At 53.6% G+C, this 27,416-nt stretch overlaps 1 protein-coding gene and 1 long non-coding RNA gene across 19 annotated transcripts in view; one reads left to right on the top strand and one right to left on the bottom strand.

Moving 5' to 3' along the window:
• Positions 1-872: 872 nt before the first annotated feature.
• Positions 873-3,369, bottom strand: LOC147822838 (uncharacterized). Its single transcript, XR_015445171.1, has 2 exons — positions 3,202-3,369; positions 873-1,021 (listed from the first exon to the last, which is right to left on the bottom strand). It is a non-coding gene; the product is annotated as an uncharacterized LOC147822838 (long non-coding RNA).
• A 157-nt stretch (positions 3,370-3,526) lies between these two features.
• The window catches only part of LOC101698902 (uncharacterized), a 34,323-nt gene continuing 10,433 nt past the window's right edge, over positions 3,527-27,416 (top strand). The window contains exons 1-7 of one of the 18 annotated variants that reach the window (XM_021244251.2): positions 3,527-3,624; positions 5,957-6,063; positions 6,233-6,981; positions 8,533-8,639; positions 13,245-13,382; positions 22,402-22,486; positions 22,779-22,947. In XM_021244251.2, coding sequence (XP_021099910.1) covers positions 6,801-6,981; positions 8,533-8,639; positions 13,245-13,382; positions 22,402-22,486; positions 22,779-22,947 — 680 coding nt within the window. In that variant the 5' untranslated portion in view covers positions 3,527-3,624; positions 5,957-6,063; positions 6,233-6,800. Of the gene's footprint in view, positions 3,625-4,784; positions 4,987-5,956; positions 6,064-6,232; positions 13,119-13,244; positions 13,383-22,401; positions 22,487-22,778; positions 22,948-27,416 lie in introns of those variants that run through there. The other 17 variants (XM_021244259.2, XR_015445163.1, XR_015445164.1 and 14 more) reach the window with 17 other exon arrangements.

Here is a 27,416-nt window from a genome sequence, read left to right on the forward strand (position 1 = left end):
GTTGTAGCTGGCAATGCCAAGCTCTGGCCCCACAAACAAACAAACATCCTCCGAGAGTTCTCAGCTACTTTAACTTTGGCTAGGTCGATGGTGGCATGGGAGGGGGGTCAGGGACCTATGACCTTGAGGAACTTAAATTGCCAGAGGCTGGAATGGGAACTAGCAATTAGGACCCAACCAGCATTGCTTGTAGCTAAATTGGCAGAAGCCAAGGTGGCAAGGGCATGGGGACACTAACATTTAGGAGACCTGGAATTCCCAGAAAGTCGCTTAGAGAGGCCAGCCCTTCACTGGGGTCTGCCGTTTTGCAGTAGCCTTAGGAGGGATTTTGAGAAGTAAGAACATTTACCCATGCCCATGCCGGGGAGATAAAAAAGAGGACCTTGTGTTCACTTCCTGGCTGAATCTTAGGACGTTTGTACTCTTGCCCGAAAGTATGTATGTGTGGATAGGAGACTGTTCACACGGCTTTTGAGGATTCCCAAGTATGAGTCAAAAAAAAAAAGAAGAAAAAAATGTGTGCTTTGAGTTCGATCTACATGAAAGAAGAAGGAGAAGCAGCAGCAGCAGGCTAAGCCTGCGTCTGGGAACTGGCTCCCCTCCAGGCTGGTGGAGCTGGGTCTCAGCACGCACCCAGAGAAAGTGCTCTGCGGCTCAACCCTGGATTTCCGCATCTGTTTTCCCCTGTAGATACGAATCTCAGCTCTCCCGAGTCCTGTTGGAGCAGCATTGCCCAGAGTGAGGAGCTGTCAGATCCAAACTCTACCATAGGCCTTGGGTTCTTGGAGAATTTCTTCCATTGCCTTTGGACCAATAAATATTTCCAAAGTTAGGTTCTGAGCCCCAGAAAAGCCAACAAAAACATTTAAACATATGGAATTTTTTTTTTTTATTGTGGTTAAACCATGCTCTGTGGAGATTAGTTTACAGCAGTCTTTTCTTTTTCCTTTTGCTTTTTCTTCTCTTCTATCTTTCTCTTTCTTTTAGGAAGCCAGAAGGATAAACATGTTGCCATGGAGTTCTGTTTAAAATAAAATACAATGGAAAGAAAAGCAGCATGATGAAATAACCACATGGACTGCAGGATACACCTGATACTAATTACTGTCATGCAGAATGTTCTGGAAGACATTTGACTCGCCCGATGTATACATTCAAATCAAGCAAAGCAGGACTGGAAGGCTCCTTGGGGACTCTCTGGTCCAACTCTTTCCTTTTTCCAGATGATGAAACAGGGGTCCAGAGAGGGGAAGGGCCTGGACCTCAGCCTCCCAGAGAGGAGGGAGCGGAGCTGAGGTTCAAGCCCGCCATGCTTTCCTCAGAAATGGAGGGTCTTTCACCCTGGGCTGTCAGTAAGGCGGGGAGGCCCAGGGTGGAGCTGCTGTAGAGTCTGCACAGCGGGCTGAGGGACCAGGGGCCCCACGGCAGCAGAGGCCCACCTTGGGCTGGGAGGCCCGACTCTCCCCTTGGGTGCCAGGCCTTGAGGGGAGACACTGGACACTGGGTGTGGGAAGGTTCCTCTTTCTTAGGCCCCCCAGGGACACCCCAACTGAGGCCTGGGGAGCTCACCAGAGCATCAACGCATTCCTTATTTGGGTTTCGGGGCTGACGCACTAGGCGCGGGGTCTAAGACCACCTCCAGGGCCCCAAGTGCGTGTCTACTGATGCTCTCTGGTGGCCGCCTCTGTTCCCACCCGCGGAGCCCGAACACGAGCCCCGTGACAAAGCGCGCCCCTAGCCTCTGCCCCCAGAGGCTAGCAACTGGGCCTACTGGTGTCTGATTGGCCGCTGGGGCTTGACGACAGGGGCTTCTTGCTGCTGATTGGCCCCGGCCAGCTCTGGCTGTTTCCTAGCTATTAATACCGTGGTTAATAAACGTCCTCCTGTTGAGTGGGGTTCTCGGAGCCATGATGTTTTGAAGGTTTCTTGATATCTGCGATTGGTTTGGGCCTTTCTACCTCTGCAAATGTTGCTTCCGGGGCTCTCGTTTCCGAGGCTCCTTGCATGCTCCACAGGCTGTAAATGGAGCGCCCCGCCCCCCGTTATCTGACACGTTCAAGTGGCTCCCCGTGAGGTCCTCCAGCGTCTCACATCTTCATGACAGATCACATGGGAAGTGCCCCCTGTCCCGGGCTCCAGGCTTGTGGCGATTTTATGGTCACCTTCCACTTCCGCCTGCTTAGAAGTTGTCTCTCTCCCTTCCTTTCCGCCCCGCCCCGGGGTCTCTTATCTGAATGACGCCACTGCCGAGCATCGCAAGGCATGGGGTCTGGCTCGAAGCTGCCTGAAACCCCCAAGAGAAGTGTGGGGGAGCTCTCTAACTTGATACCCTGGGGGCTCCGCGGCTTTCTCCTTTAGGGTCCATAGCGCATTCTTGTCCCTTTTCTATAATCAGATACTCCTTCCTTCCCACCGGCTGCTACCCACCTGTCACCCCAAGATAGATTCCTAGTCCCTTTCAACAGCATTCTGACCTTTGCAGAGGACATCTGATCGACGGCACTGCCACTGTGCCACTCAGGGCCTGGCAGAACTGCCCAGGGCCACCTGTTAAGGATTAAGTCTCATGTGCCAAGTCCCCGAGCACGAGGCTGTGCAGTTAGTGCGGCAGCAACATGTGTCACTGCCTGTTTCCCGGGTGCGCGGGGCGGCAGCGGAGCTGCGGGGCGGGGGTGCCCTGTCAGAGCATGCGTGTGTGGCAGTCACCCCAGTTCTGGAGGGGTGCTCCGGGCATCTTCACACAGGACCCCGTCTTCACTGGAAAAGTACTTTTCTAAGGTGGACTCGGCTCACATCTACACACCACTTCTGGAAGTCCCGGTTGGGGGGTACCCCTTACTAAGTGGAAGCGACACCCCGCAGCCCCGGGAAGAGTACGAGGCGCTTTCGCAGTTCTGGGTACACAGGTTGCGAGCGACACAGCCCGGGACTGCAAGCCAGGCTCGCGATCCCAGGATGCTGCACCGAATCACTTGTGTCCAAGCACGGGCGTCAGAAACAGGGTGGGGGAGAAGGGGCGACGGCCTCAGGCCGACATCTGGGAGCAAGTTATCCTGCCCCGGGGCTGCTCATCTTCCAGAACAATAAGCAGAAAGCGTCGTTTTCCTCCCCAGCCCGCACCCTCTGACCAGTGCTCAGAAGCAGAGAGGTGTGCAGTCGGCCGCCCCCCTCCCGGGCTCCCACCTTTCGCTCTCAGCCCACCTAGGGACGACCTTTCCTTGGGGGTGGCCTCCCCACAGTTGGTGCACACGTCTCGCCCTCGCCCTCCGGCCAGGGCTCACCGAGGGACAAGCAGCGGCGACCACAGGGTGTTGGTCATGGCGGCCAGGGGCACTGCGGCAGATTTTTTTCCTCCGTTCTCGGCTGCAATCTGGGTGCGGCTAAAGCAATTTGTCATAGAATCTGGGGGGCTCATTTTTCTGGCCAATCACTTTTAGAGAAATGAGCGCATTGCAGCAGAATGCGCTGACGTCAGAGACCACCCCCTCTGCGCCTCCATATAAAACCCACCCAGCCAGCCCCCAGCGCAGATGGCGGCGAGCTGGAAGGAGCGCGCGCCTCGGCTCTGAAGCCCTGGCCAGCTCCTCCGAAGAGCGCGGTGCCCATGCCAGAGCTGCGCACCTGGTGAGTGGTTGGCCATCCCTGCCCCAGGGGTGTGCAGAAAGACGATGACATCCCCGCTGGGCTGGGCTCTGTCCTCCTGGACACGATGCCGACCGATGCCAGGGTCCGTCCCGAAGGTGGCCTCTTGGCCTTGGTCCCTGAGCATCAGGACATGAAATTCTGTCAGGAGGGGAATCTTCAGGCACATTTTCCTGCTGGGGGGGGGGGAGCATCAGGGTCCTTTTCTCGACCAGTCCAGTCCTAGAGGACAGGCTGGGTGGCAGCGACTCTTGACGAAGGGGACCAGGAGGAAGCAGATCCAACCTCCTCGCAGTCACTGGGGTCCCAAACCCCGATTTTCTGGGTTTGAAAACGCCTTCAGGATCATGCTCAGAGAGGGCCACATGGCGCTGGTGCAGTGTGGGCGCCCGGGATGGAGGGGAAGCAGCCAGGAGAGGGGTCTCGGGGGATATTTCCCCCCTAGTCTTCAGCCAGGTTTCTGGCGCACCGTGGGCATGAGAGGTGGAGGTTCCTATCCACCAGCATTCTGGATCCCAGTGCCGAGATCTAGTGCCGAGTGGGGTCTGGGCAAAACCGAGAGTAAAACGTGAAAGCTGGATCCCCTGGATGCGCAACGTGCTCGTGGGGAGACGCAGTGTCCAAGTGCGAACCTGTCAGGAGCCCCCCAGGACCAGCTCGGCAGGGACCGCTTCGGCAGGGAGGGGAGGTCCAGCGGAGGACCAAGGGGCTGGGGCACAGGTGGGATAAAAACAGGACTTGAGCCGTGTGTTGAGGTCCGAGAAGGATGAGAAATGTAGAAAAGGGGGTGTGTTGGGAGGGGTCTGGATGCTGGGAGTTGGGGGGGACGGGGTGTCCTATCAGCTTTGCGCATGATGGTCGCTGGAAGCTTCTGACGTGTTACGGGCTTTGACTTTTTGGCAAAATCGCCTTTTACCAGGTTCTTTGTCCCAGTCAAGGGCCCCCAAGCTGCCCCCTCCCCACCCTGGGCTGGCGGGCTTGGGGTGGGGGCGCAAGAGGGCTGCTACGTGGCAGGTTTCTGGAAGGTTTTCTTGTTGGCCGCAAGAGGGCGCCGGTGGCACTGTGGAATTTTGGGGGGCGGGGTGGGGAGGGGAGGTGGCCTTTGTTCCTCTCCTGGAGGGGTCGGGAGGGGAGGTTACTGGGGAGCGGGGTTCTGGGTTCGCTTACCTGAGGGGGAAGCGGATTTCGGGCTTCGGGTTTGCTGTGTAGCGTCTGCAGGATTTGCTCTGGCAGAGATGCGTCACTGCTCAGGTCGTGCGCGTTGGGGTGTCGTGAGAGTCTTCTGGTTTCGGGGGTCTCGGAAAGTGTGGCTCTTTTGAACAGGAGGACGAGGCTGGAAATAGGGTAATGGGCGTCTCAGTGAGGGTCTTGAGTCTGTGGCGTAGGAGGAGATGAGATTTGGGGGCGGGGGGTTGTCGGTGCGTGGAGGCGAAGGACGAAGAGCCAAGGTGGTCTATTTTATTTTATATCGTGTATGCTGAGACCTCAAAAAACAGGCCAAAATGGTGTGCTGAGAACTGGCCCTTTTGCATGGTAATTAACTTATGTTTAATTGGATTTGCCGAAGGTGTCTGGTTTTTCTTATTGCAAATGGAATCGTGCTCTAGGAGAACCCCGGTGGCGGGGACTCCTTGCTGTCCTAGGTCTCTGGTGCGAGGCGACCCCGGTGGTAGGGGGCGCGGGAGACCCCCTGGGCCCTCGTGGGGGGGGCGCGGCCCGATGTCATCAGTGGGTTCTGGCTGGCGGCAGCTGGGGAGGCCATCTGGAGACCTAGCGGTCCTCTACGAGGGCCCGGGTGGGCTGTGCGCACTGGGCCTGAGACCTGTTGGGCGCCCTGCGCCCACTCTCGCCATCCTGGGCCTGGCAGCTGAGCTCTGGAGCGGGCGGGGTGCCGCAGGTGGTTGCGCTGTTTGTCTGACTCCGCTGCTGGCTGTGCGCCCCCTAGTGATGTGTTCGCGCAAGTGGTTCCTGCCCACTAGTTTGGGGCTTTGAGATGCGCAGGCGCGTTCAGCTAACACTTGTGACCTGTCAATCAAGTCATCTTTACCCCCTCCCAGTGCTCTTTCCCTCCTAGGTCTCCTCTCCCTCCTCCCTTCCAGTTCTCTTCTTATCTTCTCCCCCTCCCCTATCATGTTCCTCATCCCTCTGTCCCCTCCACCCCCCCTCCCTCCTCCCTCCTCCTCTGCCTCTTTTTCCCTCCAGCTGCCCCCTCCCTTTCTCTGACGTTCCTGCGTTGGCTTGCTGGCTGCTCTGGCCTTGCTGGCCATTAGAGGTCATCAAGATGGTTCTAATTGGGCCCCCTCCCATGCTATAGGGTGTCTCTTCAGGGATGACATCATGGACTCACCCCCTGTCCTCAAGGACCACCTCCCCTGGATGCCAAGCTGATGCCAGACGCCTGCCGCCCACCTCCTCCTCACGGTACCTCAGCCCCCACCTCTTGGGTCTTGCAAGCAACATGGCGGGTGAAGCCTGATCCTGCCATCCTTCCTCTACCGCCCCCAGATCCATTTGCTACTAAAGACAATTAACTTTTACCTAATGAGTTGTAATTATTGTAACTAATACCTTGCCTTGGGCTTTTATGCAGGTCCTCATTTGGATAGGGCACCAAGAGCATGGTTTCCTGGACCCCTTCACCCCACCCAGCAGCCACCAGCAGACCCCCAGGACCAGCCGCTGCAAGGACAGGACGAAGACGCCCGGAACTGGCCAGCAGCTGTCCCTCGGGGCTGAAGACTTAAACCAATGCCCTAGTGAGGGGGCACTGGGCCTTTCCCTCTGACCTTCACCCTGCCTGTGGCTTGACTCTTGTCTCTTGTGTGTCATTGCTGTGTCCACCTGCAAGGCAACTGGTGCTTCCTTCCCCCGGGGTGTCAGTCTTCCTCAACTGACTGCGTCGTCACACACCTTCCCGAGTGGAGTGGTCCCTTTGGGAATTTCTCAGGAGGGGGACCTGGGCCAAGAGCAACTCCAGGGCCCTGGGCAGGCTTCTGGAATGAGCATGTGACTGACTGCCAATGGCAGGCCCACCTCTCCCAGGACCTCCCTGTCCTTTCTGGGGAGCAGGGATGCTGAGCAACCTCCTAGGTGGTTGTGAGAATTAAATGAGCTAAAGTAGCCCAGGTCTAGGCGGGCATAGAGGAGGCGGTCAGCAAATGCTTGTTGAACAGTCTGCCAGCTGTGTTCTGTCCCACCCAGCTTGGTCTTATTTGTCTTATTTATTCTCCCACAGACTCCGACAGCCCCCATCATGGGGATCTCCTTGTGCCAGGCAGGGGCGACACAGAGACACCGGCCAGAGGGTGGACTTGAGTAAGGACATGAATTATGCACATGGTAACTTTCAGAGCACTTTCTACATAGCACAAATGGCACGATTCATATGGAATCTCCACATGTCACCAGGTGGCCTTACTGACAGACCTGGGTGAATTTGGTTTTGATTTGCTTAATGTGAAAAAGGTAGGCAGGGAGCAGGATGATTACCTCAAGACCTGTCCCACTGGGCAGGTCTTCACATTTGCAGGGGAAGCTAAAGGGGAGGAATGTAAGCATTTTTTCCATTGCTGGCAAGAGAAGGGGTCAGAGTTGTGCCCTGGGTGGTGTTGTAGCTGCCCCTGATCCTCCTGGTGCCCCTGGCCTGGAGTTCTTTTATTTTTCATCAAACGTTTGACAGTGGGGCAGCCTGTCTGAAATTGCAGCTGTCCAGGGTGGTCTTGGGGTCTGAGTGGCCACAAGGCCGGTTCCATGTTCTGCCTGCACCTCTTAATAACGGTGTGACCTTCAACAAGTTGCTTAACTTCTCCAACTTTTAGTTCCTTTCATGGGTCTAAATGGGGATTGAAAACAAAAAAACAAAACTCAAAAACCCCAACCCTAGTTTATTTACCCCACAGGGTGCTTTTGAAGGCCAAATGATGTAACCCCAATGAAAGTGCTTTGTAAATTGCTGTGGAAATTGCAGGACACTTAAATCCAGGCCACCCCTTGGTGTCCCCTGTCCAGCCCTCTGCTCCTTTCCTGATCACAGGCAGCACCCAGCAGGTTCCTCTGGGTGTTTGCACTCAACAAATAAATTTCAGAATCAGTAAAAGTGGAATTAATTCAGCAAACATTTTCTGAAATGCTGACAATATGCCTAATGTGCCAGGCTAGGTATGGGACACAAAGATAATGAAAACAATCTCTTGCAAGCTAATTGGGGTCCTCATTTGGCCAGTACTTTCTTTGGTCCCCTTTTGAGCCAACCAGTTTTGTCCAGACAAGACAAAAACAACTCTGGGTGGCTTTAGAGAAGCCCAGCTTGGTGTGGACAATAGCTGCCGAGAGTTTGGAAGGGCCTGATTGGATTATGTGGCAAATGGAGGTGGAAGGCTGGCTTAGAAGGTAACAAATGAAGTGGGTGGGGACCTGCTTTGAGTTAATTCAGGCTATTAGGAGGGGACCTTTTGTCTTCAGAGACTGGCAGGAGCTTTCACCACTGGTTTTTATATCCTTCATGTTCAGGACCTGTAACTCCTGGCTGGTGACCTCCAGGGCTCAGTGAGAGCCCGGCTGATGGGGAGGGTCTCTGCTCCCAGTGAGAGGCCAGAGCAAGCGCTGTGTCTCTTTTTGCAATGGTTCATTCGTTTGATCCTCACAACTCCCTGTCCTGACCCAGGACCGGCCTGCCACCACCCAGGGACACAGAGGCTGTCAAGTGGCTCCTCCGATCCAGCCCCCCCAGGTCCCCATTGCCTAAGATTCAACAGGAGACGTGAACCTGTCTCCAGCCTGCACCTCCATCTCAGCCTCCTTCTTGTCCTGACTCTGCTCTCCTCGAAGCCTGGAGTTCCAGGTCCCTCCTGTCCCCTTCTGGCCACTCCAGTCTCTCTCTTTCCTCCGCAGCCCAGCTTCTCGAAAGGCCTGTCTCCACTGCTTTCCTCCCTCACCTCCATGTCCTCTTCAACCCATGCCTCCCGACCCGCTCTGCTCCGCCCAGCGGCTCCCGCCAGGTAACGTCTCTGTAGCTCAACACCACACACCCTGTGCCTCCTCTCACATGGCTTTGCGGCTCCGACTCACTTCCATGGACACACACTTCACAGAGACGCCTGGCCTGGGAACTCACACACCCAGACCTGCCAGCTTCCAAGTCTGCTGCTTCTTGTGGCATTGCCTTGAGCCCTCGGGAGTTGGCTGGCCTGGGTTCGAGTCCAGCACTGTGGGATAGATCAGCTCTCTCAAGTCCCCTGTTAGTCACGGTAGCAAGTTGCTAACAGTCTTTACCCGGCAGGCTATGTACGGCAGGCTTTGACACATGTAAGCACCAGACACTACTAGGGAAGGGGCTTGAGAAGGTCAATTAAACACTCATGCGAATATGCAGTTGGGGTCTAAGTTTTCTTACCAGTTCCCACGGGAGGACAACAGACAGGATAAAGAAGCAGAGAGGGAGGAGGGGTATAGGAGAGAGAGAGAAAAAGAATACTTTAATAAAGGCATTAAAGACCCAAAAAAAGCAGGAAAAGGGAGACTTAGAAAATACTAAAACTCACCCAAAACTCATCCGGAAAAAGCTTTCCTCTTAGGTTGCATTGGGTTAGAAGAAAGAAAACAGGAGGAAGCTTTTAAATTGATTACCCCAATGACAAATCCCAGCAGGCTTTCAAATCAAATCTCCCCATTTTGGGATTTTAACTCCTTCCATCCAGTTTAACCTCCTTCTCTCCCACCCCTCCTTGCTCCCTGGTGATTAAGTCCCAAGGTTCGAGCAGTATTGCCACGAATGAATGGCCAGCAGAAAAGCGTCCCCCTGCCCAGGTGGGGGTTTCAGTTTTATTCCACTTTCTGCCCTTGTCCCTTAATGAACGCAGGGCTAATCCTGGGCCTTGTCTAAGCAAGAGGCCGCAGACACTAATGAGGTAGCTGCTGGATTCCAATATTCGTCTCATAAGGAGAGCCTTCTTTGTCTGGGAAGGGAAAACACACTGATTATCATAATGAGGCGAGCCAGGGTCCGCAGGGCAAGGTTCTTGAGCCACACTTCTAATTTTGGCACTGCAGCTGATGTCCCCTTGCCCCCTCATTTAAGTCTGCGCCTCTGTCCCAGCTCAAAGTCCATTGAGTGGGGTTGGAAGTTGCAAAGAAGGGCTGAAGACAGATGGCATTGTAGGATGTCGCTTTGTTCTGCCCCTCGCTGCACATGCAAGCAGCCAGGGTGTGCATTGGTGCTGTCCAGGGTGTCCATTGGTGCTTTGGGCTCAGACTGGGAACCAATTTCCAAACCCAGAATGCACCCGACCAGCCCTGGGGCCCACTGAGAGCTCAGAGCTTCCTCAGAGTAGAACAGGGCAGCAGAGTGCCAGGCCACAGGCACCAGTGGGGTTGCCTCCAGCCAGCACCCATGCATTCGGGTCCAGAGAGAGGGATACTGGTACCAAGACCCCCACAGGAGAATGTACCACATACTGATGACACTGGGACTTAGGTGGCCACTAGGTTGTCAGGATGGATCAACCAAGTGCTAGGGGGAGACTCAAACCCCAATGGGAGCTGGGCATGGTGGCGCACACCTATAATCCGAGTATGCCAGAGGCTGAGGCAGTAGGACTGTCAGGAGATCAGGGCAGCTTTGGCTCTATAGGGTTCAAGACCAGCCTGAGCTACATAGTAAGACCTGTCTCCAAACAAAAATACCAAAACAAACCAAAAAACAAGCCCAAACCTGAGTGAGAGTGAGGCTGGGGCACGGCTCCGGGCAGAGCGTTCGCCCAGCAGAGCAACCCGGATGTGACACCCCCACCCCAAGGCCACCCCCCCCTCCCGCCCGGCCAGCCCTCTGTCCTTGAACCCCCTAGAGGCAGAGTAGAGCAGGTTTGTCCCCAGTAAGAGACTGGCCTGTGTCTGTCCCAAGCTCTGGATGGATCTTACCCCAAGGCAGATCAATCAAGATTAGATCACTCCAGTTAAACTTTAGTCCCTCACCAGACCTTCATCGGAGTGGAAAAAAACTAGAGGAGAAGGGAGGTGGCCGAAGCAAGAAAGTGTTATTTATTAGTCCCAAACTCGAGGCCCCCCCCGCCCCAAGGTTCTGTGGGTTCATGATGGGTTGGAGCTGGATGCTCTTTCTCAGTCAGCAACACCAGATCTGGCCCACATCCCAGCAGAGGCAAGGTGGACTGTGTTCCTGTGGAAGCGGAGCCTCAGGTGCCCTCTGCCCCACCCTGTGGAAGGGAGGCTTCCGCGCGCCTGCAATGTAGTCGTCCACCTTGTCCAGGAAGGTGTTGGGACTCAGGACAGGGAAGCAGGGAGCGGGTGGCACAAGGCATCTCCTTACCCATGCGGCCTCCAGAGAGTGGAACCAACAGTTTGTGACACTGGGAGAGATCTCTTTGTTTTTCTTTTCGGTACTGGGCTGGAACCCAGGTCCTTCCTGCTGAGCTGTACCCCCAGCCCTTTTTTTAACATTTTGAGACAGGATCTCCCTAAGTCACCCAGGCTCAGCCTCCCAGAGTGCTGAGATTACAGGCTTCCATTACTACTCCTGGATGAGGACTTCTTTTAAGCAGTAAAAAATAATCCACAGGCCCCTTCTTGCCCTCTGCTATATATCAACCATTCAGATAGAGGCCCCAGAGCTACTGTGGACATTCTGGTGGCCCTGTGGGTAGTTCACAGCCTGGGGAGGGTGGGGAGACACCTGGCGTCCAGGGTCTCCAGCCTCCAGTGTAGGGTGACTGAGATGCCCACCCCCCAACTCTAACTGCTTGGATCTTTGTTTTCTCTTTTCTTTTTTTTTTTGAGACAGTGTCTCACTGTGTCGTCGAGGCTGGCCTTGAACTCATGGCCATCCTCCGGCCTCAGCCTCCTGAGTGTTGGGATCACAGGTGTGTGCCACCACGCCCAGCATGGTTGGGTCTTTAGAACCCACCTGGGAAGTCCCCTTAAAGCCACAAGCGAGATCTGAGCTATCTGCTCCCTAGGGTGCAGGGCTGCACTCTGAACCATTTCCTAGACTCCTGAGAGGCTCTGTACCAGAGATGGGTACAGCCCCCCTTCCCCTCCATGGCTCCTAGGGAGACAGCGGGAGGCAGCTCCAGTCAGATGGGAAGTGAAATGTGTGGGGTCCAGAAAGCCTCCCTCATTTTTCTCAGAATTGCTATTTTTTTCTTTTTTGCCTTCACTGCTCCTGTGCTGTTTGCTTTCTCAGTCTCCTGTCTCTTCCTCTCCCTCCCATTCTAATGTGGTCCTCTTGGGGTGCCCTAGGCCAGCCCCCCCTCCTCTGGGTGTCCCAGCACCAGCCTGGCATAGAGTGGGGCTCAGTAAGAGTATGTGGGACGTCTGTTTGGGCAGGTGGGTGAATGACGGGCTCGACCGCCACTACGAGCAGCAGTGGGCCACACAGGAGTGCCAGGACCAGGGTGGGGGCTGGGGGTGGGCAGCTCCCCACAGCCCCGATTGCAGGGGACTGTGGGTCTGGCCCTCATTCACCCGCGCGTCCATTCCGTCGGCCAACAGTTGATCCTAACTGAGCGTGCCCATGGCGCCAGCCCCGGGCTGGGCACCTGCCACTTAGCGTGTCCCTTGATGGCCTCTGTTTCCCAGGGAGGGCAGCTGGGGGGTTGTCCCAGGTGCCGGAGCAGCGGGCTCTGGCTTTGTAGTGGGCAGCAAGAGGGTGCGGGGCAGCCTGGAAGCCTGTTGGGTCTTCCACGCAAACCGCACACCTGCCTGTCCCTGGGCCCTGCACCCAGCCCCGTAACTGAGTGTGGACTCCCGGCCTGGTGCACGGGGAAGGCCTTGAGGTGTACCAGGTGTTGGCACATGAGGACATGTGGGGGCGCTGTGACTTGGACCCTCCCTCAGCATCTTCCTCCCTGGGGGCCCTGTTCAGCCCCCTGGTACATCCTTGCTGGGTGGGGACCATGTCCCAGGCAAAAGGACAGATGGCAGGGAACCCCCTGGTCGCCTGCGGGCTCTGCCTCTGACTGGTCCTCCTACCTGCCTGGCCTTCCACTGCTCCTGCCTCTGGTCACTGTGCCCACCTGTCGTGTTGTTGCCCCTCTGCCTTGGTCACTGGGTGTGGTCTGCCCTGCCCAGCCCTCTGTCCTTGCAAGCCCACACTGTGGCCACCTGTCCCACCTGCTGCCCTCAGTCCCTTCCCCAGGTCTAGACTCGACTCCTTAGTTCGCTCAGTGTTGCCTCAGTTTCCAACAGGTTCCTGGTGCCATGGGCTCCATGTCTCACTGGCCACCATGCTGCTCAGATGCCTCTTCCCTCGGGCCCAGCTTCCGAGGTCCCTGTGGCCAGGGTCCTCGATGGGCCCGAGACCCCTTGTCATGTTCTGCCCATTCCCACTACCATGTCCCCGAGAGGCCGGGCTCAGCCCCTCCTGGCACCCTGCTGGCCACTTGGTGTTGGTTTCGGGGGGCCACCCTTTCCTGTCCCGACTCGTCCCACCCGGTCACCTCATACCGCCGAAAAGCAGCCTGCAGGTGAGATGTGCTCTGTGTGTGTGCGTGTGTGTGTGTGTGTGTGTGTGTGTGCGCGCGCGCGCATGCGCGTGTTGTGTTTCCCATTCTTACTTTGCAATAATTTGGACTCCCTGCCCATCCCCAAAGCTGGCCTTTTCCACCATGGCTGTGACCTTGGCTGGTCAGGCTGAAGGACTTCGGACGGAAGTAACGGGGAGGACCCACAGGAGCCACTGCCCAAGACTTCTCCACTCTCTTCTTCCTTCGCCTCCGTCCTGGTTCGGGGTGAGTTTCTTGCGTCTTTCTCACACACAAACACACACACACACACAGTTTTATTAGGGTCAGCAGGAATGTAAACATTTCAGGTGGGGCACAGGAGGGGGACATCCGTCGACCTCGCGCCTGCACTCAGGGCTGGGGCCTGGGGCCTGCCTGCAGAGGAGACCCGGGCAGGCACCCGAGTGGCACCGTGGAGTCCACATGGGTCACGGTAAGTGGGGACACTCCACTCTGGGCACAGCCGGGCCAGGGACACAGTAGGCACTCGCAGAAGCTGCACTTGAGAGGAAATGCATTCTGGGTGCCCCTGCTGGCCAGCAGGGCTGTTTGGAGACCCGGAAGGGGCTGTCTCCCCCCGCCCCCAGGGCATTTCTCCTGCCCTCCATGGCAACACCATCCCGGGAGAACCCCACACTCCGGCTTTGACACTGTCCTTACACGGGGGGTGGGTGGGGGGGGCATGCTTCCCTTGGCCCCTTTCCTCACCCTCGCAATTGCCGTGTGATGGGAATGTTGTTGTTTGTTTAAATAAAATCAGTAATAGTAGAGGAGGAGAAGAAAGCGAGGATTAGAGTCCCACAGTCCCCTCCTGGTCTTCAGGATGCATTCACAAAGCAGCCAGGGCTCTGAGCTGGGGGAAGTGGGGGACACCAGGCTGTGCGTGAAGGGCAGGGGTCTGCGGTTGACCTTGTCTGTCTGCCAGGCCCCACTTTGCCTGGGCCCAGGGCTGTGTGGTGAAGGCTGAGGGCAGGAGGATGGGAGGAGCGGATAAATGTCCTTCATGGGGCTCCATGTGGTGCCCCCGCCCTGTTCGTGGCCCAGGTCTCTGGGCAGAGCTCTGTGCCAGGCCCCATCCTTGAGTGCCCCTAGGTGTGTGAACCTGCCTTCCCAGGGGCCTCTGTTTTCCAACGCAGCTTCTGGGATGTTCTTTAATCAGACAGATGTGTTGGAGGCGGCCCTTCTGGAGCCCTGCCCTTCTCCCCGGGGATAGGGATGGTAATTTTAAACAAACTCCAGCAGGCCTTGCAGGCTTCAGGGCAGAGGAGCCCAGCCCAGGCTGCTGCCTCATCTGCTTGTCTTTGGTCTCTGGAGGGCCCGGCGGGCTGCAGGCAGGTGGGGAGTGTGTGCCCAGGGTACCAGAAGGCACTGCCCTGTGACATTTACTCCAGGCTGGCATTTGCTGAGCCACCTGCAAACACAGTGATGTGGAGAGAGGCCTGGGAGGGGAGCTCCGTGCAGGCAGGATGTGGCTCCTGGGGCATCGTAGCTGGGGCGCAAAGCAGAGGCATGGCTGGTTGGAGTGGAATGGCCACGGCTCCTGGGCTCCTTCCTCAGGGACACTTGGCTGAGCCAAGGGGCAAGGGTGACAGGGTGCTGAGGAGCCACAGGCACAGCCCAGCAAGCCCCCACCCACTCACCCAGATGCCAGCCTCCCCGTTCAGCTGGGAGTTTGGGACAGGGCCACCATTGCACTAAGTCACGTTGCAGGCTCTTATGGATGTTAGATCTCAGGCAAATGAAAGTTCTCAATTAGCGAGGCTGAACCAAACATAATACTACGTCACCCTCGAAGACATGACCACAGGAATTACTGAAAGGTCACACTGCTAAGTGTGGAAGGACAGGATCATTTTCAGGGAATTCTTTTTTGATGGATTGGTCAGTCCCTGAACGAAAAGGGCGGAAATGAGACCCTGACGGGTAGACAGCAAGGTGCACAGGACCTCGTAACCCCAGGGGCCCATGGGTGGGAGGGGGTCTCTGGTCATTTTTCATTGTGCTCAGTAGTCCCCAGCGGCTTCAGGGTGCACAGATGTAGGAGAAAGGTGGCAGTCTTGTCTGGAAGCCCCTGGATAGACAGGAGAGGGAATCAGGACTTTAGCTGGGGTCTGGGGTGCAGCGCAGTGTAGAGCACTTGCCTAGCACACAGCATTCCATCCCCAGCACTGCAAAAATAAACAGACAACAAGCAAACAACTTAGCAGACTCTGCTCATGGAGAGGAACAGAGCGGCCCCCTCCCAGGTCCCATCTGTGAGTTGCTGGTTCAGGTTTTAGGGCCGCTGACCTTATGGCTTCTGAGTTGTGATCCAAACTCCAAGTGCATTTCTCCAAATAATGTCAAAACCTGGCAAGACTTAAGGACAACAGGATGCATGTGTTTCTTATTCATTCATTTACATGAAGTAACCTAAATGTGTTCTTTATGAGGAATCTGACTTCCAGAAACCATTGGGAAAAAATGCACCCATCTTTTAATGAGGTTGCTAATGAAACTTTCCTTGGAAAGAGGGAGGGAGCTTTACACAGAGGGGGAGGAGGGAGACAGGCGAGGGTCCCCCAGGTTACAGGCAGAGGCCTGCAGGAAAGCTTGGGAGAATAGGGACCATGTTCTTCATTAGGAGACTGGGATTTAAGGTGGAATGTAAGTCCTGGGAATGGGCCCTCCCCCCTGCCACTTTGAACGCTGTCCCCATCCCGAAGGAGCAGTAAGGAAGTCCTGCTTGCTCTCCCATCCGAGTGTGGTGAGCAGTCAGAAAATTCTGGAAGGATGCACCTTTCCAGAAGAGGCCACTGCACCCAGCCAGGTCACACAGAGCAGTTCCAGGCCTCAAAGAGGCCGGGCTGTTGTCGGGGTTGAGGGAAGGGAAGCAGTGCGTAGCAGCATTGCTTCTGCGACATGGGTGAGTCAGAGCCAAGAAAGTGGGGTGAAGGACCCTGGGAGCACAGTGGGGACAAGGGGGCTTCCTCTACGGTGACCCCTGTTGGGGCACTTTGGGGTCTTGCCACAGGTGAGGCCAACACCAGGCGAGGGCTCCTGGCCTTCCTGGCACCCAACAGGCCCGTCTGAGGGGGTCACCAACCCTGCGGTTTCCAGTGCCTTCTACGTTTGTCCAGTCCTGAGGCCAGGTGAGAAAGCTGGCCACTGTAACTGACTTAGACTGCCATGAGGTCCCTGGTGGTGTCTCCCTTCACCCCCGAGTCCCGGGTGACCACTGGAGTTTGGTGTGCAGGGCAGGCTGGTGCTTGGGGCCGAGCCCCCTGCCCCCAGCTCGAATAGGTTGTGTGTGGGAGAGGAATTAATTAGGAGAGGACGGTCTGAGGGTATAGTCATGGCTTTCTTTATTGCTCTACAGTTTCTTTGGGCTTCAGAAAAAATGCAGATGGAGAGTTCTTAGCTCCCCTTGCTGGGGGCAGGGAGGAGGGTGCCCCACCACCTTGTGCTTGGCATCTCGTCCCTTTACACAGTGAATAGGGTCTTTGGCAGGGGCTTAAGGAGCAGACTCTTAGCCTGGGAGCTCGCAGGGCCCCTTCAGCGGGAAACAAAGGCGCGGGCAGAAAGGGATGTGGGGGCCCCTTGGAGCACAGCCACCTGGGGATAATTGGGAGGACAAGCTGCAGATGAGTTTCCCCAGGTCCCCTGAATGCACTTTGTCAATGGAAGGTGCCCTTTCTTCAGACGAAAAGAAGAAAATCTCAATTACCTTCCCGGAATGGAGTGCGTGTGTTCCCCTGGGCCTCAGGGCCCTGGTCCTGGCTGCCGGGCCTCGGGCACAGATCCTGCAACCAGTCGGCTCTCTGTGTGACCTTCAGGATGCTGCACTCTTCATTCTAGGCTTGATTTCTGCAAGTTTCTTAGGAAAGAAGAGTCACAGTGATAGTGTCGGTAGACAGGGGTTTGATCAAACTGGGCCCGAGGCTGAATGACAGCCGTGGAGTCAGAGAGGGCTGAGGGGACAACCACGGGACGGGATGTTGGGGAAGGAAGACAGTGAAGGGGCCAAGATTTGAGCGCGCCTCCGTGCCAGCCACTTAGCTTAGCTGTGCGGCCCTTTGGCCTTCTGGCCCTGGCTCCCGGCCATGCTGTAGGGGCTGGGTGCAGGTGGCGTCACCCTTGCCATGGTGGGGGCTCTGAATCCAAGGGACATTGTGTGGTTAGGAGGACGATAGGAGGCCATCAGTGTGGCCTAGGTGCCAGGCCACTCTGCACAACCCCTGCCACGAGAGAGGGAGGAGGGAGTCATCTAGGCCTCAGTCATGGCCAGTGTCTTGTTCATTGTTGTGGGCTCCTGGGCCTTAGTTTCCCCTTCTGTAACATGAGCCAGCAGCCTGTGAATTCTACCTGTTCTGTAAAAAGTAGCCCAGGGTGTTAGGCCCCTGCTTTCCCCAGGAGAGAACAGTTTGGGTTTCCACTAGCCTCTTGGCCAGGCTCACTTTCTGTGATTTTCCAGGTGGCAGAGGAGAGACCATGGCTGCTAGGTTCAAGGCCTGGGAGGTAGGTCAGTGGTAGGGCATTTGCTGAGCATGCCCAAGGCCTTGGGTTCGATCCTAGCACTGCAAAAACAAAACAGAACAAAACAACTGTAAACCTCAGAAGCCAGAGTCTTCCCTGGACTGTGCCTGGGATCTTGGTCCCCGTGCCCAGCCCTCTGGGCCTCATTTTCCCATCTGCAAAGTAGGGGGAACAGGCCTCTGGTCCTCTGGGGGCCCTTGGAGCTCTGTAGGTCTCAGGGCTCCTTCAGGCTTTCTTGGGGGTCAGTTAGCTGAGGTTTGTGTATCTGATCACGGTCTTGAGTTGTGGGGACCTTAAAGACCTCGGGCCCACGGTCTCTCTGCTTTAGAGATGAGGGGGCTGGAGATGCTGGAGGGCCAGGGCCTCACTCCAGGCACATAGCCAGCTGATGGCAGGCAGTGGTGTGGAGCCCAGTGCCAGCCTCCAGCTCCTGCTTGAGGGTCATAGTCATGAGCCAGGTCCTCATCATCAGCTTTTTGGGAACATAGATCTTGGTGTAGGTCAGAGCCAGGGACTTCAGGGAGGGCCCAGGGGCTGTCCCTCATCCTGTGGTGCAGGGACCGCATGTTATGGATCGTTGTTCCAAATCAGTGGGCCGCGGGCCAGGCTTGGAAACCCTTTCTGGGCTGTAGCGCGACTCTTGTGTAATAAGGACTTGTGGCTTCTGTCCCAGGAGGGTGTGGCCTGGCGGTACTATCCTGGTGGCCCGTTGTGTGCCTTTGGGTCAGGAGACCTTGGCAACACCCACGGTAGCACCACAGCCCGCTCAGCTGGGACCTCTGCAAAAGCCATCAGGATGGGGACTTCTGGAAAAGCGGTGGGCAGGCATCCTGCTCCCGCTGCCCACCTCCTCGGCTTTGCAGATGTCTCCAGCTTTTGCTAGGAGCTCCTGAGAGTAGGAACAAGCAGTTCCAGGACCTTCAGGCAGGCCTGTGCCTGGTGATTACCATGGTGGGCTGGAGCTTTTGTTTTGTGACCCTGGTTGCTACAATACCTGTGAACTGAAATGAGGAATCAAAAAATTGCCAGCATCAATTAGACCGGCAGACTGCTTTTTCAAGGCTGCCTCAGCCTCTGTCCATTAATGGTAAACATACGCCAAATAGGCCCTAATTCTCTCTAATTGCCCACTCCTGCAGCAAAGAGGTGAAATTCCAGGAAGAAGCATATGTAAACATCCTCTGTAACCCGACCAACCGAAATCAGAGGGATGGTGGGGGACTCGTGCTGGAGTGGGACACAGTTTCAAAAGATATCCCAATTACCTCTCCCATTTTCATAAATGGGCCTGTAATGTCTAGGGCCCAAGTCTCACAAAGGTACAGGAAATCAGCTGTGCAAAGAGCTTGCATTTGCCAGGGGAAGTTCTAAGGGGGCAGTATGCACTCAACAGGTAGGAAGTAGGAGATCAGAGGCAAGGCTGATTATTTGTGTAATTACTGGCTCTATTTCTTGAAGTAAACATTTTAATAAAAAAAATCCTTTGATGTTTTTCTCTGTTTGAAACATACATATGATATTTGTACCAAGATGTACCGGATCAATCAGGTCCTATTTACTTCTGGAAGAGAGTAACTTTTCAAACCTCCGAACACAGGGCTAGAGTGTTCTAACCCTGCTAAGCCTCGAGACTGGGTTTGGCGTGTCTGCAACACTCTCCAAATGCGTCGTGAGCTCATTGCACACATCTGTGAGGTCTTCTGACCAAACGCTTGTGACATTGGTTCCTCTAGACTCTCTAAGGAGGCCTTGTGTTTTCCTTTAGTTCCAGACAGACTCACCACTGCAGCTTTTCTGACATTTGTTAAGATTCCAGCCCCTCACTGCCTGATTAATACATCAGGGCAAACCTGGAGCCAGTACATGCAGCTCTGAAACCAAGACACGACTCTGGGGGGACTGTATCACAGCACAGAAGCCTGGGGTCTGCTGGTCCGTGGAGTGGGTCCCCGGAGCAGAAGCAAGAAAAAAACCCAGATACCCTGAGCTTCTTCTGATTTCCCTACTCTATTAAAATGAAATAGATAAAAACAGAAGCAACAAGCCCAAGGACAGGCTCTTACTCCTGCAGGAAATGGCAGGGCTTCGGTCTTGCTGAGTGTCCTTGGTCTGGAGAGCCATTGTTAGCACAGGGCTGGGGCTGTGATCACCAGAGCCGTGCAGGGCTTGTGGGGCGGGCTGCATGGTGTCCATGGTATTCCCAGCATCCTGGGTCCTGAGCCTTCAGAGAGCCAGAGCTGCCTGCCCAGGTCCCCCAGGAGGCGGCTGCTGCCTGGTGGACCCTCATTCTCAAGAGTTCTTAGTATTTTGTGGTTATCACATCGACTGTATGGGAAAAGTGTGTTTGGGGAAGTGCAGAGGCAAGGGAAGAGTTTGTAGGATGATTTGGAAGCAAGAGATGTCCCATCTGTGCCCCGGCAGGGTTTTGGGGCCCCAGCCAGAGACCTGCCTTGGAGTGGAGAGGGAAAGGTGGCAGCCGAGTCCCCCAGTGGCTGATGTTGGGTGGGGTGCAGAGTTGGTGGGTGTTTCTTCCTCTCTGGTCACTAGTGGGCCATCAGGACCGGGCTCTGGCAGCCTGTACCCAAGTGTCAAAGCCTACTGCAGTCTCGTGCCTCCTCATTGCCTCTCTGTCCCTCAGGAGGCCTCGGGGGCCTCCACTCTGGTCTTCCGACCTCCTGTCTCCACCTGTGTCTCACCAGGAGAGCTGTTTCCAAACGGGCATCGCTCTTCTCCTGCCCCAGTGCCCTGGCCCCCACTTTCCCTGCTGCCACAGAACCTCCTTTCTTTTTTCTTCATTTTCTTTTTATTATTTAAAAGTTTTTTCAGTGCCAGGAGTGGGGGTGCGCACCTGTAATCCCAGCACTTGGGGAGGTGGAGGCAGAAGGATGGGCACAAGTTTGAGGCCAGCCTGGGCTACAGAGTGAGACCCTACCTCAGAAAAACAACAAAATTTTTTAAATACGTGAATATATTTTGATCATATCCATCCCCCATTACATTTTTCCTTAGACCTCCCTGGCCTCACCTTTATTCCTTTCCTCTAATCTAATAATAGTCTCCCTTTTAGGTTCATGTCTTTTCAAAAAAATCTCCCATGTATTAGGGAAAACACGGTACTTGTCTTTCTGAGCCTGGCTTACTTTGCTTAATATAATGAACTCCAGTTCCATCCATTTGCTTGCAAGTGCCTCAGCCTCATTCTTCTTTATGGCTGAATAGTGTTCCATGGCATATACTTACCACATTTTCTTTATCCGTTCATCTGCTGATGGGCACTAGGCTGGTTCCATATCTTTGCTGTTGTGAACTGTTCCACAATAAACATGGGTATGTGAGTCTCGCTATAGCAGGCTGACTTCAATCTTTTCAGGTATATACCTTACCTAGGAGTGGTATAGCTGGGTCTGCAATAATTCTGTTTTTAGTTTTTGAGGAACCTCGGCTGATTTCCATAATGGCTGTACTAATCTGCATTCCCACCAGCAGTGTAGAAGGGCCCCACCCCACGTCCGTGCCAGCACGTACTGTGTTTTTTTTTTTTTGGTACCAGGGATCGAACTCGGGTCCTTACGCTTGCGTAGCAGAAAGCAAAACCACTGAGCTAAATCCCCCGCCCTCTTACTGTGTTTTGTAGTTTTGATGGCGGCCCTTCTGCCAGGGGCAAGAAGGAGTCTCATCTGCAGTTGTGGTTTGCGTTTCCATGGTGGCAGAAGCTGGTGAACATTTTTCACGAACGCCTTGGCCATTTTTACTTCTTTGAGAAATGACAGATCTCCTTGGCTTCCAGTCACCTCTTCAGCTTTACCTGGCTCTAGTAATAGATTTTTGAAGTCAAGTCATTTAAAAAATATTTTAATGGCCTTTTTCCTTCCAAGTAGTTTTTAGTTTAAGAAAAGTTGAAGGAAATCCAGACTTCCCATCCCTTCCCCTGCCAGTTCCCCTCTCGGGGACATCTTCTGGTCTGGTGTCACTGATGAGACAGCACTAGGCAGGGCCCGGCTCCCGTGTAAAGTCCTCGTCTGTGTCCACACCTTCGGGGCTCACTTCGCTGCACATTCTGAGGGTTTCATGCTCACCTTGCTGACCTTGCTTTTTAGAACCAGAGTGTGAGGCGAAGGCTGATGCCTAGCCTCGCTGGGCCTGGTCCTAGTGCCCCTGGGTGTCTTTACAAGGTGCACCCTGTGAAGTGGAGATGTCTATCCAGGCTCGGCTGATGTCACCCTGTGTTCGCACTGTGTGCTGTGGTGTAGCTCACACTGCCCACAACCCTGGCATGGGCCCAAGCCCAGGCCTGCTGTCCTCACTCCGCTTCTCTGCTGGGCCTGGCTGGGCTCCTGGCTCTTCTCACAGTGCAGCGGATGTCCGGATATCCTGCCTTTGAGGCCACAGCAGTCCAGGGAGTGGGCCACCACCTCAGGGTGCCAGTGTGGTCCTCACCTGTGTGTGCAGCCCTCAACTTGTGGCTCCACAGAGGGGCCTCTGTCCTGCAGGCAGCACCAACCCTCCGGGGTTGGGGACCCTGCTCCCTGTTCTGCAGGGCCTGAATCGACCCCATGCTCAGTGTAACGAGAGAAGTGCTTGACGTCGCAGACTCCACACCTGTTAGGAGCTGGGGAGTCCCTGCTTCGGGCCACCTGTGCCCCTGGCAGAGCCGTCACCCTTCTCACCCAGGTGGCCAGCCTCCTCCTCACCCACCCAGTTTCCATCATCTCCCACTCTTTCCTTGCAGCCAAAGTTACCACCACTGGGAAACCTGCGTGGGACAGGACTTCGGATACCTTGCCTGGCACCCCAGTGCCCCCCAGCTCCGAATCGTAAGTCGCCAGAGCATAATGAGCACACTTGTCGCTGACACAGGGGGCCGTCACCCCTGGACCAGCACACACACTGCCAGGCGGGAGGGGTGCGGTGCCCAGTGAGCCAGGTGGGTGTCGACCTGGGCTCGTGTTCTAAGACAAGAGCCCCGGTCCCTCCTGCTGTTGTCTCTGTGGCCAAGGAATTCTGTAGGCAGTTTCGAGTGTGGGACCCCCAAAGAATTTCTTTTTTCACTCTCCTCAATGAATGGCTCTTTCATCATTGAGTCTCCCTCTGGCTCTCATGTGGCAGGGCAGATGAGGATGGAAGGACCCGCCTCTCAAACGGGCTTCACTCCGGTGACCTGCGCTCACCCCCTCGAAATGTCTGGAAAACATAATGGGCAGGTTTTCTGTCTTCAAAGTTTCCGGCTAAACCTCTTCAAGTTCTTTATTGTTTGGGACTGGGACACTCAGGAATGGTAATGGGGAGTTTCTTTTGTATTTGCCTTGAAAGGCCAAAATATTTTTATATTGCTACAGACAAAGCCACCTATTTGCAAATGAACTCTGTGTCTGTCGTTTCCCACCAGGGAAGGCTATGTAACATGTGTGTCTGTGTATTCTGGGGTCTTGAAACAGGCTTCTCATGGGGATGGCCATTCACTGGGGTCCAGGAGGAGAGTGAGAAATGCCTGCCCTGCTAAGGGGCTGGGGGGTGGGGGTCCAGTCTCCGATCCACCCCAGGCTGTCTGGAGTGGGAGCCCGGTAGGACCTGATGCACTATCTCCGCATCTGCCACGTGTGTGTGTTTCTGGGCTCTGGGTTTGTGCACCTTGGCGGTGAACTCAGCAGGAGGAAGCAGGAAGGTCTAGGACACTGAGAGCTGAGAGGGTCGTGGTTTTCTGGTTGGAAGGTTGTTTCCCTGGTATCGATTACATTCTGTAATAAATGATTAGATGAAGGAACAAACCAGGAAGGACTGAGGAAACATAAGTAGGGACAGAAGTTAGCAGGTCGGGTGAGGAAGTACATTGATTATGCATTCATTTTGATGCACAAGCGATAAACAGATAAATCAATAAGACATTTAGTCAGTAAGTGCATAGGGCCATATCCAAACTGCCACAGGCTTATCGAGGGCTAGGGAATGTATGCCATTCAAATACAGGCCCCTGAGGTTTGTCAATAAGAGAATAAAGCCCAAATGAATGAATGAGAAGTGGAAATACATAAACCAAGGCTGACTTTTTTTTAAGTACTGTGGATCGAACCCAGGGCCCTACACATGATAGGGCTACTTCTAAGCTACATCTCTAGCCCCTTGTTTTGACCTTCTGAGGCCCATCAAAATAAAAAAAAGGAAGGCAGGAAGAATAAGAGATAAGTGGAAAAGGAAGAGGAAAAGAAGTGAAAACAAAGGAAGAAAGAGGAAAGTATTAGGGAGTGTAAATATGTAAGGAAGACCATATCAGGTTATTATAAGGCAGGTGTTAATGTTAGCACAGTTACATTTGCTCCTGGCCTAGAAAGGTAAAGCACAGAAAAAGTTCAAAGAAGAATGAAGAAAGGAGGGGGATACAGTGGACTAAGGATGAGAGTGTACTTTAAGCAAAAGTTAACTACTCTGGGCATCCAAAGTTTTCACATCAATAAATACCGAAATAGAAAGAAAGCAAAAAAAAAAAAACAAACATAGGTGGTTGAGTAAACAGGAGAAATGTGTGTATCTCAGGCTGGGAAAAGGGCCTCAGGGCTGTTGAGTTGCTTGGTCTGGGAATTGAGATCTTTTCAATGAAAGGACATAGGAAGGAAGAAAAAAAAATGAAATAGAATATGGGTTAAAATCAAGAAATAAGAGCAAAATGTAACGACTGTTGACTGCAGAAATACATTACTGGACAAACAAATAAAAGACCTGAAGGACAGGAAGGAGGCAATGGTGAGAGAGACTGTCCTGAGTCCCGGCTTGTGGTTCATTCACTTCTAAGCCACATCTGTGGGTAAAATAATAAGTAAAGGAGCAAACCAGGGAGCATCTAAAGAAACAGAGAGGAGGAGGTGAGGATGGATCTCAGAGAGGGTGTTGGTGGTGTAATTAGTGCCATCTGTGCATCCAGCTCTGTGAAAATAAGACCAGGCAGTGAGAGGCCGGGGCTAGGGGGAGAGCTGTAATGAAAGGGAGAGAGACAGACAGAAACGAGCTACTAGGGGGATGAATGGATAGATCTGTGAGCGTGAGGGTTAGGCTAGAATTCAGTCTGAGCACCTAATCCCATGAAGGGAGGACTAAGTACTTCCTACAGAAAAAGAAGGCAGGCTGGAAGGGTGATGTGCATGAGTGAAGGAAAGAAGGAATTAGTGAATGATTGAGGAGCTGCATAGGTCAGAGAAAGGTGTTTGCAGGTGGGTTAGTGAGGCAGCAGGGCATGGGAGCTGAGTGCCAGAGAATGAGAGAATACCCAGAGGATCGAGAAAGAGAAAGAATGAAAAATAATGTAAGACTAGCTAAGAAGAAGAAAGGTGATATATTGACTATACACAGACAGATAACAATGCAGGAGACAGAGAGAGAGAGAAAGAGAGAGAGAGAGAGGACACACCATGTTAGGAAAGCCCATGCGGTTCATTCACATCTGTGCTCCTGGGATGGACCAGTACCCAGCTAACCAGGAGGCAGTTCAGAGTGTGGATGCCTTAGGGAGGAGAGGAGTCCATGGGGCGGGGGGTGGGGGTCATTGACCGCAGACTTCGATGGGTCCAATTAGGTGCACCTGCCTTCTGAAAGTGTGGAAATAAGTATTTAAATAGAAAGGAAGACTGAATGGATTGGATGCATGAATGCATGAAAGAGAAAAAATTTGCATTCATCAGTGAGGGGGTGGTGTAGAGCAGGCGAGGGTCCACTGAGCCTGGGTGTTAAACTGGGGAAGAAAAGGGTAAGACAGTGATAGAGAGAAACAATAAGATGGGAAAAAATGGAAGTGGAAGAAAAAGCGGAAAAGATAGTAAGTGGAACAATGAGGTCTATGAGAAGGGGGCTTGTTCAGCACAAGTCATCCACATTAATTCAGAATGGGGGCCCAGGGCTGGGGTCTCGCTCAGCAGTGCAGCCTTGCCTGGCATGTGTGAGGCCCTGGCTTCCAGCCTGCCACCACAAAACAACAAACAAACAACCACAAACAGACAAGACAAGGAAGATTGTGGCCCTAAAGACTATCGCTAGTAAAACAATTCAGTGGAAGCGAAAGTCTGAAGGAATAAATGTTTGCACTCCTTGGGGGCGCAAGGAAGAGAGCTGGAAAAACTGAAGGAATGAGGGGAGGAAAAATGTAGAACAAAATGAAAGTAGACATGCAGAAGGAAAAGCACTGCCTGGATGAGCCTTTAAATATAATGAGTAAACACTGTTTATTAAATGTAATAAATAGTAATGGTGGAGGTTCATCAATAAAAGAGCAAATATCACAGGGAAAGGATAACTTAGGGAGTGACCATAAATGAGTGAGAGGTGATGTTTTTAAATCATTCCCTTTTGCACCCAAGTCTCATCAGAATAAGAGAATGCAAAAGAAAAAGCAAGGAAGGAAGGAATATAGAAAATTGTGACAAGATGGATATAAGCAATAAAAACACATTGAATGCATAAATACATACACAAATATGTGTGAGCGAAGGCCATACAGGGATAAAAAGGGAAAAGGGAGCAAGAATTATGACTAACTCAAAACTGGGCTGCTGAGATAGTTAAATGAGTCCTAGACCAGAGCAGCAGTACAAGAAATTAAGGAACAAAAAAGAGCCCCGAATGGACTGCTGTCAAGATGGCTCCGAGAACCTCAGATTACGGTAAATCCAGTTCTGTGCACCTGAGGTCCATAAAGAATAGAATAAATATTGAAATAAAAGAGTGGCAGAAAGAATGAATGGATAAGTGAAAGACTGAATTCGAAATGGACATGGCTGGGGCAGGCGAGACAGAGCGGCCCATGGGATTCCCCTCTCATTCTGGGCAGCTGAGGTCCCTGGGAGTGAAGAGATGGAAGAAAGAAACTGTCAGAGTCAAAAGAAGAGAGAAGGAAAGCGGAATGAAATGGAACGGAAGAGAAAGGGATAAGACAATGAGAAGGAACCCATGCACGCGGGGGTGTATCTGAGAAGGAGTCTCAGGATTAGTAATGAGGTTGCCTTGAATCCTAGAGATGGAGCAGGTAATCCAGACCCAGGTGCCTAGGGGGAGGAAGGAGGACAGAAAAACAACAAAGACAACAACCAGAAGCAAAAAAGGGGAGCTCTAATAGACTACTAATCAAGTGATAAATGGAAAATTAAGAGAGGCTGTCTGAACAGGGATTATAATGAGTTCGCATACATCCTCCTTAAATAGATAAATGCGTTACATCTTTCAGAGAATAAATAAAAAATAGGAACATCCCAGGCTCTGAAACAAGGCTGCATCTTCTTTCTACTACTGTAACAAAATATATGCAGTTGAGGTCCATGAATGGAAGAATAAATAGCAAAGGTGCCTGCAGGCAGGGAAGGGAGTCAGCAGATGCAGTCCTGTCCAGGGGCTGCTGGAGTTGGCCTTGTGCATGGGGTTCAGACCAAGGCAGTTATGTTCCCCGGAGATGACAAGTGAAAAATTCCAAAACAGGAGACTGGAAGCACCCTCTCGCGAGTGTCGAGATAGTGACTGAAGACCGAGACTGATTCAAGGCGCAGGGAGGCAGGTGTGGGGTACGGGCCCAGATTCCTACAGCTCTGGGCACCGGAGTTTCTAAATGATAAAAAATAAGGCAAAGTGAGACTGAGGGAGAAAGGCAAGCTTTGGGAAGAAATAAGGGGACTAAGGGATAGAAAGAACATGAATAAATAAGTGGGCTTGTGAAGAGAGGGGTTGTAATGGATTCAGTGACCCCGGAGTGGACGGATACCTGGCAGAAGGGTG

Source organism: Heterocephalus glaber, unplaced genomic scaffold (assembly GCF_053883595.1).
Source record: "Heterocephalus glaber isolate CG9 unplaced genomic scaffold, H.glaber_assembly_v1.0 deba00001608, whole genome shotgun sequence".
Classification (NCBI taxonomy): domain Eukaryota; kingdom Metazoa; phylum Chordata; class Mammalia; order Rodentia; family Bathyergidae; genus Heterocephalus; species Heterocephalus glaber.